At 33.1% G+C, this 18,554-nt stretch overlaps 1 protein-coding gene across 1 annotated transcript; it reads right to left on the minus strand.

Annotated features, from left to right (window-relative positions):
• Positions 1 to 1,054: 1,054 nt before the first annotated feature.
• Positions 1,055 to 16,586, minus strand: LOC139500774 (endoglucanase G-like). Its single transcript, XM_071289614.1, has 12 exons — positions 16,518 to 16,586; positions 15,452 to 15,641; positions 14,411 to 14,612; positions 13,573 to 13,743; positions 12,316 to 12,500; positions 11,456 to 11,615; positions 9,689 to 9,800; positions 6,980 to 7,130; positions 4,696 to 4,852; positions 4,227 to 4,392; positions 2,257 to 2,447; positions 1,055 to 1,133 (listed from the first exon to the last, which is right to left on the minus strand). The coding sequence occupies exons 2-12, from the start codon at positions 15,635 to 15,637 to the stop codon at positions 1,093 to 1,095; spliced, it is 1,722 nt and encodes a 573-aa protein (XP_071145715.1). The 5' UTR covers positions 15,638 to 15,641; positions 16,518 to 16,586; the 3' UTR covers positions 1,055 to 1,092.
• Positions 16,587 to 18,554: the final 1,968 nt, after the last annotated feature.

The following is an 18,554-nucleotide window of genomic DNA, read 5'->3' on the forward strand; positions in this document are numbered from 1 at the left end:
CCAGATGCGCATTTCGACAATACATGTCTCTTCAATGATGCTCGAGGCCAAACTATTTGAAATCCAAAGCTTATATAAAACTCTACCCCCAGAGACCAAATGACGTATAATTCAACAAGAATAAGTCACTGAGCGATCTTTAACAATGGGTAAAACCCCTTGCCGCATAATAAGATTTAAACGGTACCTAAAGGACAACTATAAAAGAATTGAAACAAGAAATTAACTTCCCGATGTATGTACATAACAATACACGAAAAACAACTATGATATACAGAAACAAACAAAAACCACTGATTTATATCAAACATGAAACGATTTTAGTATAAAAACGTCATTATCAGTCAAAGAAAAACATAATATAGTGCAATGCCAATATATAGGAATCGACAGATTATAAAATGAACATATGTGTATTACAAAAATATCTGGTTAGGTTTTTAACAAAATCCATATCTATACTGATATAAAAAAAAAAGTAAAGATCAATTACAGTTTTGAATTGTGACTTTTAGAGTAATTTTATCTAAAGGATTAATAAGGTACGCGGGTTGTATTTAAATATTCGAACATCACCGTAAAAACTTTAATATGGTATCCCGTTTTTTATTTGTTAATAGGGAAACCTAACTTGTAAACCAAATCTTGTTTTTTATGGAGGAAAAAGTAAAATCACAAAAATATTGAACTCCAAGGAAAATTCAAAAAGGAAAGTTGCAATCAAATGGCAAAATCAAAAGTTCAAACACATCAAATGAATGGATAACAACTGCCATATTTCTTTCTTTGTAGAGGAATTTAGAAAAGGTTTTAGTAACGTGTGGTAATTTGGCCAAATTTTCCAAAATATTTACAAAGTCAAGTGATCCTTTTATTAATGTTGTCGAATAAATTTTCAGAAATGCATTCATCGAAATTCCAAACTTCAATACAGACATGGGCTTAGCAAACGAGTTGGGACATATATAAACACCGTAAGATGGTGCTAAAAACTTTACCATCTAACTGTTTGTTCTGTATGTAAACAATAAAACAATTTCACGTTCTTTAATTCTTTATTTTTAGAGTTTATAAAAGTTGAATATTGAAAGGCTACCTGTCCAAAATATGACGAAGATGCAGTGACTTCAAACCTGAAAAAATATAGAATAACGAACACAAATCAGAATAAATAAACATCAAATCAACAATGAAACAAGATCGGTTTTACACATTTATCTCAATAAACGAGATGAGTTTCAGATCGAACTTGTAATGTTTTACCTATTCCTTTTCCTATTATTTTAAGTTTTCATAGGAGACAATAACAATCAAAACCAAGGAGTAAACAAAGACTAACAAAACCAAAGGACATTTAAATCAACAGTTATAAATAATAATTAAGAAACAACACGAACTCCACTAAAAACGGAGGGTGAAATTGGGTGCTCCGGAGGTGTAAGCATTTCCTGCACCGTATACGGCACCCGTCGTGTTATTTCTTTGTTCAGTTCGGTAATGATGGAAGGTTATCATAGATAACCAATCATATCACAAAGCGTATTTGTATTTGTACATTTGTATTGTATGTTTGAACGTTCCCTTCTGACAAGATAAGAGTATAAACAAGCAATATTTAGGGTAAATATTATTTAGTTTAATCATAGTTATTTTATAGTGGATTTGGAGACAAGATTTGCAACTTATATTTTCCCCTTTCCACTTAGTATTCATAACTACAACTAAGGCTAGGAATACAAATATCTTTTTTTTTCATTAACACGGACTTTTGGTAGATAATATGTTTAGGACACTAAAAATTCTAAATCAGTACTGAGCTTACCAATACAAACCACAGGTTATTAATCTATGTTTAGCCTATGTATTTCCAATTAAAAGTTTGATATGAGTTCTCTAATTCTGTGACAATTAAAATTTTTCGATGCTCAGATTTTAAAATTGATATGTTAACTATTTCGATTGTATAAATTCGATAATCCACGGTTAACACGGTATATTTCCAAAATAAATGAAAAAAACAAAAAGCCAATGAATTCCAAAGTCGAAGAGATTAAATATCATTGTTATTATGTTTATATATTATTGAAACATTTATAAGTATATTTAACTAATACGTCAATCTGACAGTCGCTATTTTACAATATCAATATTCTAGGATACATACCTGCTACTGCACTTTGGAAACCAGCATTATAGTCACATGCTATTATATATACCCGTTACTGTACTCTAACATTAGTTTGTTAATATACATACCTGCTACTGCACTTTGGAAGCCAGCATTGTAGTCACATGCTACTTCGTTATTTATGTAATTATTTCTGTCATCTGTGTATTGGTCATTTTGTCCAGGACCACCAACCAAGGCACCAAACAATGTGTGGGGATTCGGGGCATCTGCTTGCTTGTTAAGATCAGAACATGGCCCGGGTATCATTGGACATGAGCTTCAGGATATATAAACAATCGATTTCTTTAAGATATATTATTGTTCTTACGCATCTGGCATATTAAAATGTGGTATGAGTGCCAATGAGACAACTCTCCATCCAAATAACAATTTATAAAAGTAAACCATTATATGTCAATGTTCGGAAATATAGTATAGAAATATCAAAATATTCTTCAAATTGTATACTTCAACAAAAACAAATATTTCAGGAATGGATTTGTTTTACATCGACTGATAAAACATATGTTAAAGGGACATAACTATGCTATACTCAAACAATTTTTTTACTATTAGGAAATTGACGAAAGACGAGAGACAACGGGTTTTTTTTTCATAAAAAAGCAATTAAATCTAATTTATATACATTGACTATTTCTTTTTCTTTACGTGGCACCTCGTGACATGTTTAATTAAAGGTTGGGATCTCCAAAAGTCTTTTTTCTATAATCAAGAACGAAAACTTGTCGCTCACCTTGGTCTATGTGCATATTAAATAAATAACACAGATGGATTCATGACAAAATTGTGTGTTGGTGATGGTGATGTGTTCTTGCTGCTTACAATTATCTCTATCTATAATGAACTTGGTCCAGTAGTTTCAGTGAAAAATGTTAGGGAAAATTTACAAATTTTATGAAAATTAAATAAATTTTCACTATGAAGGGCAATTACTCCTTAGCGGGTCAATTGACCATTTTGGTCATGTTGACTTATTTTTAGGTCTTACTTTGCTGTACATTATTGCTGTTTACAGTTTATCTCTATCTATAATAATATTCAAGATAATAACAAAAAACGGCAAAATTTCCTTAAAATTACCAATTCAGTGGCAGCAACCTAACGACCGATTATCCAATTCATCTGAAAATTCCAGGGCAGTTAGATGATGACCTGATCAACAATTTGACTTCCTGTCAGATTTGCTCTAAATGCTGTGGTTTTTGAGTAATAAGCCAAAAACTGCATTTCATCCCTATATTCTATTTTTAGCCATGGCAGCCATCTTGGTTAGTTGGCCGGGTCACCGGACACATTTTTTAAACTAGATACCTCAACCTCAATGATGATTGCGGTCAAGTTTGATTTAATTTGGCCCAGTTGTTTAAGAGAAGAAGAATGTTGTAAAAGATTACTAAGATTTACGAAAAATGGTTAAACATTGACTATAAAGGGCAATAACTCCTATAGGGATCAACTGACCATTTTGGTCATGTTAACTCATTTGTAAATCTTACTTTGCTGAACATTATTGCTGTATACAGTTTATCTCTATCTATAATAATATTCAAGATAATAACCAAAAACAGCAAAATTTCCTTAAAATTACCAATTCAGGGGCAGCAACCTAACAACGGGTTGTCCGATTGATCTGCAAATTTCAGGGCAGATAGATCTTGACCTAAGAAACAATTTAACCTATGTCAGATTTGCTTTAAATGCTTTGGTTTCAGAGATATAAGCCAAAATCTACATTTTACCCCTATGTTCTATTTTTAGCCATGGCAGCCATCTTGAATGGTTGGCCGGGTCTCCGGACACATTTTTTTAAACTATATACCCCAATGATGATTGTGGCCAAGTTTGGTTAAATTTGACGCAGTAGTTTCAGAGGAGAAGATTTTTGTAAAAGTTAACAGACGACGACGACGACGAGGACGACGTACGACGACGACGACGACGACGGACGCAAAGTGATGAGAAAAGCTCAATTGGCCCTTCGGACCAGGTGAGCTGAAAAAGCAACTTCAAAGTCAAATAAAATAAATTTGCTTACCTTCCTCTATGATGAGGCCTTGATGGAGGGTTAACACCAAAGCCTACTACAAAACTTCTTCCAGTGTCTCCGAGAGCGTATCCGATCTGACTTTTAGCCCATTTCCGGTATTCCGTAGGATGCATACCAACTTCGGCAGCAAGTAACGCCATGAATGCCATATTTGCTGTAAAAACCATGAGGTTTACATTAAAATATTTATTTAATAATATGTTCCTTTGCAGAACTTTGTGATATGATATTTAGTCTATACTAGTATATTATCTGTAGTTCATTCAAAAGGGCTCTTCCATTCTCTATACATTGTGTGTGTTGTAAGATACTAGTAAGTAAGAAAACTCATGCGCTTCTAATCAAACTAAACCAAATGTCTACTAACTATTGCACTCTTTGGTAAAAAAATTAGAAAAAAACCCAATATATTGTCAGAGATTTTTTTGCGCTATAAGCAGAGCCTAAACAAACCTACAAGCATATCTAAGAGATCCCCACTGTAGTCTGAAAGCCAGTCCTTTTGGTGTGTAAGGTAAAGCATCACCGCCGGTACCACCTGGCATCCAGTTTTTAAAAGTTAGTTCTAGGTCCTGTTTGTAGATGTCTTTCTTTGTTATGTTATACAGTAAAATCTGAAATAATATCAACATAGTATATTGTTGGAAGGCTTCGTAAATCAATTTATATCGATAAAAGTCTACAAAAGTACTTAAGGAACAACAGGTTCGTAAAACGACACCGCACGAATGTTTGCTATTGGACATGTTCACCTTAAACCGAAACCGAAACCGAAACTGATACAGAAACCCCAAATAGTAGTGAGGTGAATAGTTAATGTTTATACTGTTAATTTACTCAACCCTTTAACTCCATTATATTGTTTGAAATTTGAATACACAAGACGGAGTATTACTTCAATTCATCAATTCATATGTATCTATCAAAAATGCAAAGTGAAATGCATCCATTATTTAAACACACAAATGCAAATGATATACAATTAAAGATGTTAATACAATTAATTTATGATGTACATTAAAAAGATTTCTTCGTAGGGTAATAGCTGCACATAGTTCTAAATACTGTGGATTCATTTATTTTCGTGAGTACCAATTTTCGTGGATTAATGAAAACTTAGATGTTCGTGGATATTTAATTTCGTGGTTTTGCCGAAATCTGCATACAAGCCTATAGAAAATTTGCTATTCGTTGAATATTTAATTACATGGTTCACCTGTTCCCACGAAATCCTCGAAAATTGATATCCAAAGAATAATAATGAATCCACAGTAGGTACAATATCGTTCCAACGATTTCCATTGGTCATAAGGAATGTCCTACATAAGTTCTTCTGCACGAATCTTTTCATTGACAAATTTGCATTGATCGTAAATTATTGAATTTCAATAGCGTAGCTGCCTAACAGTACATAGTGTTGCAATAGGATGTTCAGATGGATATATGGTATCGCCAAGTAAGTAGCAATCACAAGGAAACGGTAAAATATCGTGTGGACCGATCGCATTCATCAATCTCTAAATCATTGTGTCATTGTTAAGACCTTGGAAACCATATTTGATGTACCTTATTTTATTTCCTTTGTCTTGCGTATGAATACAGTGTAAAAGCCGATGTACACTATAAAACAATGCCTGGTTATCGGTTGGAAGATTTATTCTATCGGAGGTGCCATCAATAGATCCAACTATTTCTTCCAATTATGGCCAATCACCCTTCGTATATTCCCATTCTTCAGCTGAAGGCCATGTTAGCATTGATCTGAAAGTTTGCCTCATTTGTAAATTTAAGGTTCTCTTTTTATATATACATAGTCGAAACAATATTGCACATATTGTAGAACTTTGTACATTTTTCCCTTCGACGAAACTTGCTTCATGATCAATGTACATCATCAATGAATGTAAATCGAAATCTTTATTGTAGATTACTTGCTTTAGAGTATTTTTAAAACGATACTCGTTGAATTCAACATTGTTTTTTTTGATAGATTCATGTAAATTGTTAAATTAAAGTTCTACTACATCTAGTGTATTCAAATTTCAAAGAATAAAATGGAGTAAAAGGATTGAGTTAATTAAACATTAAAACATTTACCATTGACCTAACTACTATTGTTTGGTTTCGGTATCGGCTTCGGTATCGGCTTATGGTGAACATGTCCAGTATAAAACTTTACAAGCTACTGGAACTGCTGATTATTACAAAAATTGGTACCTGTAAGTGTTACTTTCTAAAATAAGCAGATAAAAAATCATAGAATTATAAAGGTACAAATTATACTCTGTAGATTGAACAATTTTCATACTAAAAAGATTCATCTATTTATACTTAAAAAACGATTATTCATTTTACACCTTTTGAACTGTATTCCCATTTGATGTATTCGGAATCGTGTAAACAGTACTTTAGTACTAAGCTAGCATATCAGAAGATTACAATAAAATTGAGAATGAAAACGGGAAATGTGTCAAAGATACAGCAACCCGATAAAAAAGCAGGAAAAAAACTAATGCCACCACTTGGTCTTCAATACATCGAGAAAACCCCGCATCCGGAGACTTCAGCTGGCCCCTAAAAAGTAATATATACAAGCTCATCAAAATAGGACACCACAATAAACTGCGAAACATATAAATAAACCAAAATATCTAGAAGACTTTAACACAGACCAGCAGTTCCTGTATGTTTTTGGTTAAGATAGTTTGAACAATTAAGAAACATATATATCCACATCATACCATATTTCCTGTATTTTTATCATCCCACGATTGTCCCCATGCTGCTCCTGTCTGGTAATTTTTCTCTGCATCGTCCAGGTATTGTGAGTCATTGGTTGCCCTGTACAACCAGGCTCCGCCCCATGATAGTTCATCTTCATACATAACAGATCTAAAATATAAGTTCATCTACATACATAACAGATCTAAAATATAAGTTTATCTTCATACATAACAGATCTAAAATATCAGTTTATCTTCATACATAACAGATCTAAAATATAAGTTCATCTTCATACATAACAGATCTAAAATATAAGTTCATCTTCATACATAACAAATCTGAAATATCAGTTTATCTTCATACATAACAGATCTAGAATATCAGTTTATCTTCATACATAACAGATCTAAAATATAAGTTCATCTTCATACATAACGGATCTAAAATATAAGTTCATCTTCATACATAACAGATATAAAATATAAGTTCATCTTCATACATAACAGATCTAAAATACAAGTTCATCTTCATACCTAACAAATCTGAAATATCAGTTTATCTTCATACATAACAGATCTAAAATATAAGTTCATCTTCATACATAACAAATCTGAAATATCAGTTTATCTTCATACATAACAGATCTAAAATATAAGTTCATCTTCATACATAACAGATCTAAAATATAAGTTCATCTTCATACATAACAGATCTAAAATACAAGTTCATCTTCATACCTAACAAATCTGAAATATCAGTTTATCTTCATACATAACAGATCTAAAATATAAGTTTATCTTCATACATAACAAATCTAAAATACAAGTTCACCTACATACATAACAGATCTATATATAAGTTCATCTTCATACATAACAAATCTGAAATATCAGTTTATCTTCATACATAACAGATCTAAAATATAAGTTCACCTACATACATAACAGATCTAAAATATAAGTTCATCTTCATACATCACAGATCTAAACTATATGAAGGCCGTACATTGACCTATATAGTTTACTTTTATAAATTGTTATTTGGATGAAGAGTTGTCTCATTGGCACTCACACCACATCTTCCTATATCTATAAACTTATAATATTCCAATGCAAATGTTTATTTTTCTTATCGTCTGTAAACTATTATTGTGAAGTCTATTGAATTAAGGTAGTTTGTTGTATTTTTGCTAATCTATTATGAAAAGACGAAGGAAAATACGAGTAAATGTTGATTTTGTTTTAACATTTTTAAATATATTTGTGCCCCTCTTCTTTCAGACTTATTATTATGAGGCTGACTTCATACAGGAACTTCTTAGGAGGAAAGATAAGAAGTTAGCAATATCCTTTAATTCTACTTTCCGCTATATAAGTATTCTTTAGAGGCTTTGTGAACTAACTTATATTGATAAGAATCTACATAAGGACTTAAGGAACAGATTCGTAAACCGAGTTTTGTACTAGTAACCATTTGTACGGTACAAATGGTTATTTGTATAAAACTTTACAAGCTGCTAGATCTGCTGATTACTGCAAAACATGATACAATTAACTTTTACCTTCAAAATGAATCAGATTAAAAATCATAGAATTATAAACGTACAAATTTATACTCTGTAGATTCAACAATGCATGCTCCTGCTCAAAAGATTTATTTAGTTATATTTAAAAAACGAATATTCATTTACACCTTTTGAACTATATTCACGTATATATGAAGTACTTTCACTAAATAATTCAAAAGTTGGTGACTATGTGGAACGAATCTGTCCCATCGAACAAGAGATAAAGGATACTACAGATACAGTTATGTCGGCCTCAAATATATGTTGACTTGCATCTAGAAATTGACAATGAGGGTCGGTCGAAAACAAAACTTTACGACAAAAGAGATGATTTCAGCTTTACAATTTTGAACTTTCCTTTTTTAAGTAGCAACATTCCAGCAGCACATGCATACGGGGTATATATCTCCCAATTGATACGATATTCACGTGCTTGCATTTCCTTTCATGATTTTCTTGATAGATGATTGCTGCTCACAAGGAAGCTATTAAACCAAGAGTTCCAAATGGTGAAGTTGAAATCATCCCTTCATTAATTTTACGGACGCCATCACAAGTTGGTTGACCGTTATGGAATAACCGTTTCACAAATGATATCGGATATGTTCCTTACGTCGTAACTACGATCCCCTCCTCTTCATTAATGTGACCTACCGAATTAGACTATTTACCGGATTTGTTATCACATAAGCAACACGACGGGTGCCACATGTGGAGCAGGATCGGCTTACCCTTCCGGAGCACTTGAGATCACCCCTAGTTTTTCGTGAGTTCGTGTTGCTAATTCTTTAGTTTTCTATGTTGTGTCATGTGTACTGTTGTTTGTCTTTTTCATTTTTAGCCATGGCGTTGTCAGTATATTCTCGATTTATGAGTTTGACTGTCCCTCTGGTATCTTTTGTCCCTCTTTTTTTAAAAGTAACGCTTTACAAAGTTCATGTGTCAGGAGCGCTTTTCTAGATACCGTTCATTAATTATGAACGTTAGATCGGCATAGGGTCTGCATTAATACACAATCTAACAATAGTTTAAGTTATACACTGGCGTTATCAAAAATTATATCCAATAAATAAATAAACAAACTTTTCATTAAAGCAAAGAATAAATCACTCCAGTAAAAACGACAACAAAGGTAGACGTTTCTGTACAGCAATCGTACCTGTAATAAGCGGCTGCCTCGGGAACACTGGTACTGTAGACACCTTTATAGGTCTTTGCAAAATCGTATAACTGTTTGGCATGAGTCAATAGCTTAGATGAAAATGCTGGGTCTACAATAACATACATGCAAAAAGTAAAATCACAAAAATACTGAACTTCGAAGAAAATTCAAAACGGAAAGTCCCTAATCAAATGACAAAATCAAATGACAGAACACATCAAACGAATGGACAACAATTGTCATATTCCGGACTTAGTACAGGTATTTTCAAATGTAGAAAATGGTGGATTGAGCCTGGTTTTATAGCCCTTATCTCTCACATGTAGGACAGTCGTGTAGAATTTCATTATATTGACAACGATCCGTGAACATTATGTCACAAATAGGGGTCATCTCAATGTGTCTTATAAACAAGGATCTACCATATTACATGAACTATTATCGAAATAATTATCTAAGTTTTATATTTTTTAAAGCATGATCGAAGGATAGTTGACTGAAAATGTAAAAATTCGAAAAAAAAACATTGGTTTTTAGATATAGTTCTACAATGGAGTACGTGTTATGAAAACTATCATCTGCTGCACATACAATTGAGTCATTGTACGGCATGAAAAATAAACAATATCTGTACCGTAAAGTCATTTTTAATAAGCGCCCAATATGACAAACGAGGTCGGCATAAATTACAACGATAAACTCAACGTTCTGCCAACGCCACAGACTACAGTGGTCGATTTCATATTCTGGTTTTTATTATATTTCCCATACATTTCAAACAATTTTGATAATAAAGTACTGTAAGTGTCTTTAAGTAAAACAAAGAATATGCAAAGCTATGCAAACAACTATTTGTAATTAATAAGAAACATGGCTAAACATATATCTTATCTGATCTTATCTACCCTTTTCTATAAACACCATTGATCCCATAGCCATTGTAGCAAATACTCAGAACATATATCTTATCTGATCTTATCGAACTTTTTCTTTAAACACCATATATTCCACAACCATTGCATCGGCATAGTCAGAACATATATCTTATGTGATCTTATCCACCCTTATCTTTAAACACCATATTTCAGAAAGCCATTGCAGCGGCATACTCAATATATCGTATCTGATCTTATATACCCTTTTCTTTAAACGTCATAGATCCCAAAACCATTGAAGCGGCATGCTCAATATATCTTATCTGATCTTAACTATCCTTTTCTTTAAACACCATAGATCCCAAAGCCATTGCAGCAATATACTCAGAACATATATCTTATCTGATCTTATCTACCCTTTTCTTTAAACACTATTGATCCCACGGCCATTGCAGCAGTATACGTAGAACATATATCTTATCTGATCTTATTTACCTTTTAATTAAACACCATAGATCGATCCCATAGCCATTGCAGCAATATACTCAGAACATATATCTTATCTGATCTTATCTACCCTTTTCCTTAAACACTATTGATCCCACGGCCATTGCAGCGGTATACGTAGAACATATATCTTATCTGATCTTATCTACCCTTTTCTTTAAACCCCATAGATCCCACGGTCATTGCAGCGGTATACGTAGAACATATATCTTATCTGATCTTATCTAACCTTTTCTTTGAACCCCATAGATTCCACAGCCATTGCAACGGCACACTCAATTTATCTTATCTAATATTATCTACCCTTTTCTTTTAACACCATATATCCCACAGCCATAGCAGCGGCATACTTAGAACATATATCTTATCTGATCCTACCTACCCTTTTCTTTAAACACCATAGATCCAACAGCCATTGCAGCGGCATACTCAGCTGCAACGTCACTTCCAGGATTAGTGGCAGTTATTTTGAATGCGGGTCTATCCATTTTCATGTCTTCCGGTCTCCCCCAAAATGCATGATCTTTTCCACCATCACCAACCTATGTATTTAATTAATTACTGAACTCATGAGTTGATAAACAAACAAATAACACGGACAGAATATTTCAATTGAGAAAAAAAATATTTGAAAAATAAAAGGAACTAGATGTGTCAAAGCGACACGAATGGCCCGTCCCAAAAAGTTGAAAAATCTGCAAATGGAATAACACATTCGGACACAAACATGATGGTAGTCTCAATCAGCTCAAAATCTGGAGGCGTATATAAAAAAGTCCGTATAACTGTGATTTTCAACAATTTATCCAAGTCCAAAGCCCATAATTTCGGCAAAAATAAGTGGAGCGGAACAAAACTTAAACTTGATCTGTAACTCAACATGGTTAACTCACATACCAAAAATCAGCCCAATATCTGAAGGTCTTTAGAAAAAAAGTCCGTATAACTGTGATTTTCGACTTCGTTGCGGGGCCATAAAAAGTAGATATCTATTATTTATCGCTATTTTGTGCATTTTTCTTTTGATATTTTTTTTTTGTTAATTTTTCATATCATGGCACTCGCTTGAGATGGGAAATTCTCGCTAGAAACTAAGGAAGCACGTGGCGTTGCTAATGAAATTGACATGACATTGACAACTTCGTCACCGTACCGGCTCAAGCGAGAAACTCAATCTCGTTAAGATGATCAAACGATAATCTATAAATGGTACAAAATATTGGAATTGAAATACAATTTTACCTGGACATACAGCTCGTTTTTCCCTGTGTGACATTTGAGCATCCATTCTAATGGCCACCTAATACAGTCGTACATCTCCCCTAACTCCTCACTAGCGAAATAAGCGTCCTTGAACTCCAGAAGTCCCCATGCAAGTATTGTTACAGTAGCAGACATTGGGAACCCAAATTTTACATTGTCTCCAGCTGAAAAACAATGGGGAATAAAACACATGTGTATCAGGGGTCCATGAAAAGTAAAACAAACACCTGGAATTTACGCAATAGAAATTCTGAATAACTTCTACATGTTAATTTATAACAGAAATGATCCAAATCCCTAGAAAATGCGTGGTTTTAGATCTTTCAGTGTGCCATTGTCCTCTTGTGTATAGTTCTGACAAGCTTTGGCCATTATTCATAGCTGAGAAAATGCATAAAGGGAATTTTAAAATTAAAAAAAAAAAATTAGAATATGAAAAGCAAGTCAAGTATAAATATTTAAAACAAAACAGTATGTGACAACTGATTTTTACAATTTGTAATTAGATTGTTGCGTCTGTATACATGTTTAACTAAGCAATGTTCCTTGTGTGCCTTTTCAAACTCCGGTGCCGACAAAACAGTGGCTCCCATATGCTTGTGGCTGCCATAATTGTTTTTCGTTCTCAGTTTATATGATAAATCGCCCGTTGGTTTTCTTATTTGAAAAAGATAAGGTTTGAATTTTACTTTCCAGCTAACGAACATACTTAGCCTCTGGCCTTTGTTAGTCTTGTATTATTTTAATTTCAGTTTCTAGTGTACAATTTGGAAATTAGTATGGCGTTCATTATCACTGAACTAGTATATATTTGTTTAGGGGGCACCTGAAGGACGCCTCCGGGTGAGGGAATTTTTCGCTACATTGAAGACCTGTTAGTGACCTTCTGCTGTTGTTTTTTTCTATGGTCGGGTTGTTGTCTCTTTGGCACATTCCCCATTTCCATTCTCAGTTTTATTTGTGTTATATTTAGAGGTAACAAATATCTATATAATAAGTACTCTTCAGAGGTGAAAATGGTGGGTTTATTGTTTAAACGGCATGAGACAATAATCAGAAATTATAACCCTAAGATGAACATAGCCAATACTAAAGAGACAAAAGACATACAATATTGAAAGTCTTAAAACAGTATCGTGAATTCATAATCAACAAAATTTTATATATGCACGTAAAAAAACAAATGGCCTTCTAAAATCAATTACTAATCGTAATTAGCAAACAAAAAGAACATACCATCGTACCAACCACCAGTTAAATCTTCACCATTTTGTCCTTTATCGAGCACAGCAGAATCATTACGCCATGGTATAGGGTTATCTGCAGGAAGTTTCCCTGATCTTTGTGCCGCGTAAAACAATATGGACTTTTCGAGGACTTCATCATAATTATACTTTGTACCATCACCTTGAGAGAAAAACAGATGGTTCATATCGGAATAGCATGTGTGTTAAAATGATAAAAACTCTGGAATGTTTTGAAATGAGACAATTTCAACCATTGTAATATATCGTTTTTCAAAGAATCTTTTTTGGGGAATTAAAAGAAACCAAATAATCAAATTCAGGAAAATATGTGGACGTATTTATTTATTTCAAATGACGTGATGAAAAATGCATTACCATATTTCAGGGGAGCATTCAACGATAATTTTCAATACATGGACTATTGTTCTCAGTAAAATGAATAATTACTGTATGAACCATTTTTTTAAAGAATAAAAACGCGTTTAATCGGTGGTAATTTAGGATAACACTTTACATAATTGTTCCGTCCGAAAGGCTTTTATTAATTTACTTTCATCGTGAACGATCAATAACATAACGTTAAAAGCCAATGATGTTTGCCTGTTAAAAAAAATCTATGGGACCAAAAGGGGCGTGAAAAGAATAGACGATTAAATGTAACTGCATGGTTTGAAATGATAAATGCACTTTCAAATGAATATGGCAGATACGATCAGTCTTAAAGCACCAAATTTCATACTAGATGACAATAATTCATTTCTTAATATGTATCTTGAAGTCAATTTCACGCGGTGGTGGGTTTATGAATTTTAAAGTACCGTACATACTATTTGGTAATGGCGGAACGGTGAATGTATCCACTCCTAGATTTTTCAGGACTGCTGTTCCGGTTGGTTTTGTTCCACTGTATTCCAGCTGGACGGTGATATCCAGCGTGTCCCCTATCTTTTTCACACCAGTATGTCTTCGATTAACCAGTATATGAACCGTGTTATCAGTCGAATGTTCAATCTCGTCACCCATCCATTGCTGCAATAGTATGATTCTAAATGAAATTTCAAAATGAACATAAATGACATACCAGTAGTAGAGATTGTTTTTTCTGTGTTTCCAAATATTAAAAATCTTGACGTTTGAAGATTAATGTTATTCACATGTCATTAATTAGCTTGGTGGTTTTCCTGTACCAAGTCAGAAAAATGGCAATTGTTATCTTATAGCTCGTTTCTGTATTTGTTGCACTTAATTGTTTCTGTTGGTTCGTTGTATTCCTCTCGTAGTTGATGTGTTTCACTCAGTTTTAGTTTGTAACCCGGATTTGTTCTCTCTCAATCGATTTATATAGTTATCAAATGTACCAGGATTATAATTTAATACACCAGACGCGCGATTCGTCTACATATGACTCATCAGTGACGCTCAGATCAAAAAGTTAAAAAAAAGTTAAAAAGCCAAACAAATACAAAGTTGAATAGCATTAAGGACCCAAAATTCCAAAAAGTTGTGCCAAATACGGCTGAGGTAATCTACTCCTGCGATAAAAAAAATCCTTAGTTTTTCGAAAAATTCAAAGTTTTGTAAACAGGAAATTTACGAAAATGACCATAAAACTGATATTCATGTCAACACAAAAGTGCTGACTACTGGGCTGGTGATACCCTCGGGGACGAAACGTCCACCAGCAGTGGCATCGACCCAGTGGTGTAAATAGTTATCATGACTTTCGAACAGCGGTATTGCCTTTATTTTTTCCTATTTTAATACACTAGGTTGTTGTTATTTTTTAAATAATTAGCGAGAAACAAATAAACACAATTTAGAGGTATCATTTTGACATTAAAGAAAAGTGAAGTAATTTGAGCATTTACAGTTATCTTTGCAATTGGACTGGAGAACGTTATGAAGCATTCCCATCCATTAAGTTCCTCTGTAATTTGGAACCGGAAATGAGCTTGCATCCTACCACCCCAGTCATTTACACTAGTCATGGTTGTTGTCATGTCTGCATGTGTCAAAACCGGAAGTACCAGCAATAGTACCAACATGGCGGTCATATTCCTACAGACAGAAATAGAAACATTGGAAGATTGGAAGATACAAATAGAAAACAATAGTGTCCTTCTGTTGACAAATTTTCAATATATTAATTGCCGAAACCTATGTTTACTTTTTTCTATATTTTATTGCTCAAAAAGGACAGCTCATCAAATATCACTTGTATTATTATAGATAGGCAGGCAATCATTAGACTTAAACAAACTATTTGGTAGCTCGCGACATTGGTTTTGGTGAAGACGTTACTAACTGAAATTTAAATTAATCCTACGCCAAATGGTTCGGTTTGCATGTGTGCATGTACACAGCAAAGTACAACGTTACAGTTATGACTGTTAGTGCAATACATAACTCCATTTATACTTGGATTGAGACCAGCTTGATATATTGCATACGAAATGTTGACCACTAGACGTCTTTGATTATTTGAGTCATCAGTTTGCTGTCTTGATCTCCTTTTATCCACATGATAACAAACATCGTACTAAGTACTTTTGGTAAATTAGATAATTGGTTAGTTAACACAATAGGATATTTAATTCCCGATGGTTTTATTCTCTATTTTTTAATATTACTGAGTTTTTATTTTATACAAATTCGATCAAAGAGTTGAAGACAAGCTTGAGTAAAATGGAACGACATAGTTGAAAGACCGATATTGCTTCTACAAATAGACTTGTTCTTAAAAATAACACTGTCAGAACTAAAATGGCATACTATGGGATAATATGGATGTCCTTATGACGATAACGGATGTGGCATGATTAGAAAAGAGACAACTACCCACCAAAGTTCAAATGAAGTGGTCGGCAACCGTACAACTTTCAACAATGACAAAACCCCATATCGTATATAGTAAGCTATAAAAGGTTGACTTACCTGATGACAAACAACTTACAAATGTCTTATCTTTAGACCTTCTTGTAGACAAATTCAGTGACTATATTTATATAATAAGAATATGTAACAGCATAGTTACTGAACTTTCAATGATAATTTGATATGTCGAACAAGATGACTAAGAATAGGCGTTACAAATCAAACTTAATCTCCCATTCTGTCATACTGTGGTAATAATTCTAACAATATAAAAAAGGGGGATGTTAGAAAAGTACACCATTGATTTGCCACTATGCATCATCTACAGTGTTATATAAATAAAGGCAACAGTAGTATACCGCTGTTCAAAACTCATAAATCCATGGACAAAAAAACAAAATCGGGGTAACAAACTAAAACTGAGGGAAACTCATTGAATATAAGACACAACATTAAAATGTTTATATAAAGCCGACGAGGAAAGGCATTACATAGACAACCGAGAACTATGCTTTTATGTATCGTAGGTGGTCGAATGGTCTAGGGCGCTGGACATGCTGTTGACGGTATTGTCAAGATGTTTCTGAAGCAAGGGTTCAATTCCCGTTGAGGTAAGAACACAAATTCTGATGCTTTATTATTTAGAAACTGCTGTTTTATAATATTTTTAAGATGTTTTTCCACCACCCATTTTGATAATCTATAAAGCATTCCAATTCCCACAAGTGATTTTGTAAGATCTACAAAAACAGACATGAAGTTTTTATTTATTCTTACGAACATTAATTTAAAATATAATAAATTAAAATGTTAAGGTTAGACACACGATCTGTCGTTCTATAATTACCTCTTTGACATATTCCCCATTTCCATTCTCAGTTTTATAAGTTATAACGTTTACGCTTTACGTTCCAAATGAAGACTCGTTCGTGTTGTCATAGGTTTGAATCTAAAAAAATGTTTAAAAAATCTAAATTACTCAACGCTTGTCATATATGCAAAAACGAATGGACAAGAACTGTCATATTCCTGACTTGGTACAGGCATTTTTAAATGTAGAAAATGGTGGATTGAACCTGGTTTAAGGTGGCACGGTAGTATTTCCTGGCCCATAAGGGATAATGATAGCCTTTTTAGAATTTTCACCACTTTCTAACACTGCAAAAAATTCTACATTCACAGTTAACTGAAGTACTTTCATTTTACTATTCAGAAATGAATTTGAATATGTATCATGACCGTTTACTTTTTTTGCTATTTTTAAAAACCTAAGGCCACTAGTACTTTTAGGTATTTTATGGTGCAGTGAATACAAAATTAAAAAAAATTCTCAAAAATTCATTTTCATCTGTATGTAAAATTATTTCATATTTTTCTACACCTGATTCATCCCTCAGTTTGGGAAAGTATGTTCAGTTGATACTGTATTTTTTGTCCAATCACACTGTTTAGATACATTTACCTAAGTAGGGTACACAAAAGAGCAACCTAAATTCTGGAATGCAAATACTACCGTGCCACCTTAACCAAGACATAACAAACTTGAAACCAGTCATGACACCTATGATTCATAGACTTCTTACTTTGGAACATATTACAATAAAGAATACTAGTCTGCACTCATTTCTTACAAAAAAAATGAAACATTACATCCCTACCCCATCTGGCAGATTTTCACTTTTTTTTTCATTTTACCATTTTTACTTAAGGAGTGAACAAAACCCAAATATATTATGTTTCAAATCAACACAGAAGTCAAACATGGTGATTCAGGAGGAATTATTGGATTGCCAACTATGTTTATGGTTAATCTGACTAAAAGAAACAGTTTAAGCACCAAATCATGAAAACTGATATTAAAGTCCATTCCACATTTTACAGCATGCCTTATATTACTTTAAACATTTCCAGATTATGAGGGCAATACAACAAGAGTCTTTAGATTGCAGTTAACTATTATTCCATAATCTGTTTGACAATACATGTACTAGAATACATCTCTAAGTTGACTGTTTGTCTATTTCTCATGTATGCATTAAGTTAAATTATGTCCCCTTACATAATCAATTTGCCTTTATTGTGCTTTTCACTGTCAGA

Source organism: Mytilus edulis, chromosome 13 (assembly GCF_963676685.1).
Source record: "Mytilus edulis chromosome 13, xbMytEdul2.2, whole genome shotgun sequence".
In the NCBI taxonomy this organism is placed as follows: Eukaryota; Metazoa; Mollusca; class Bivalvia; order Mytilida; family Mytilidae; genus Mytilus; species Mytilus edulis.

Excerpts from the sequence above, each read along its gene's own strand:
- LOC139500774 (XM_071289614.1), bottom strand. The coding sequence starts at position 15,637 with ATGACCGCCATGTTGGTACTATTGCTGGTACTTCCGGTTTTGACACAT. Across the intron at positions 11,616-12,315 it reads AAAACGAGCTGTATGTCCAG|GTTGGTGATGGTGGAAAAGA; the intron begins GTAAAATTGTAT and ends TTAAATACATAG. Across the intron at positions 4,393-4,695 it reads GGGATCTCTTAGATATGCTT|CAAATATGGCATTCATGGCG; the intron begins GTAGGTTTGTTT and ends TGGTTTTTACAG.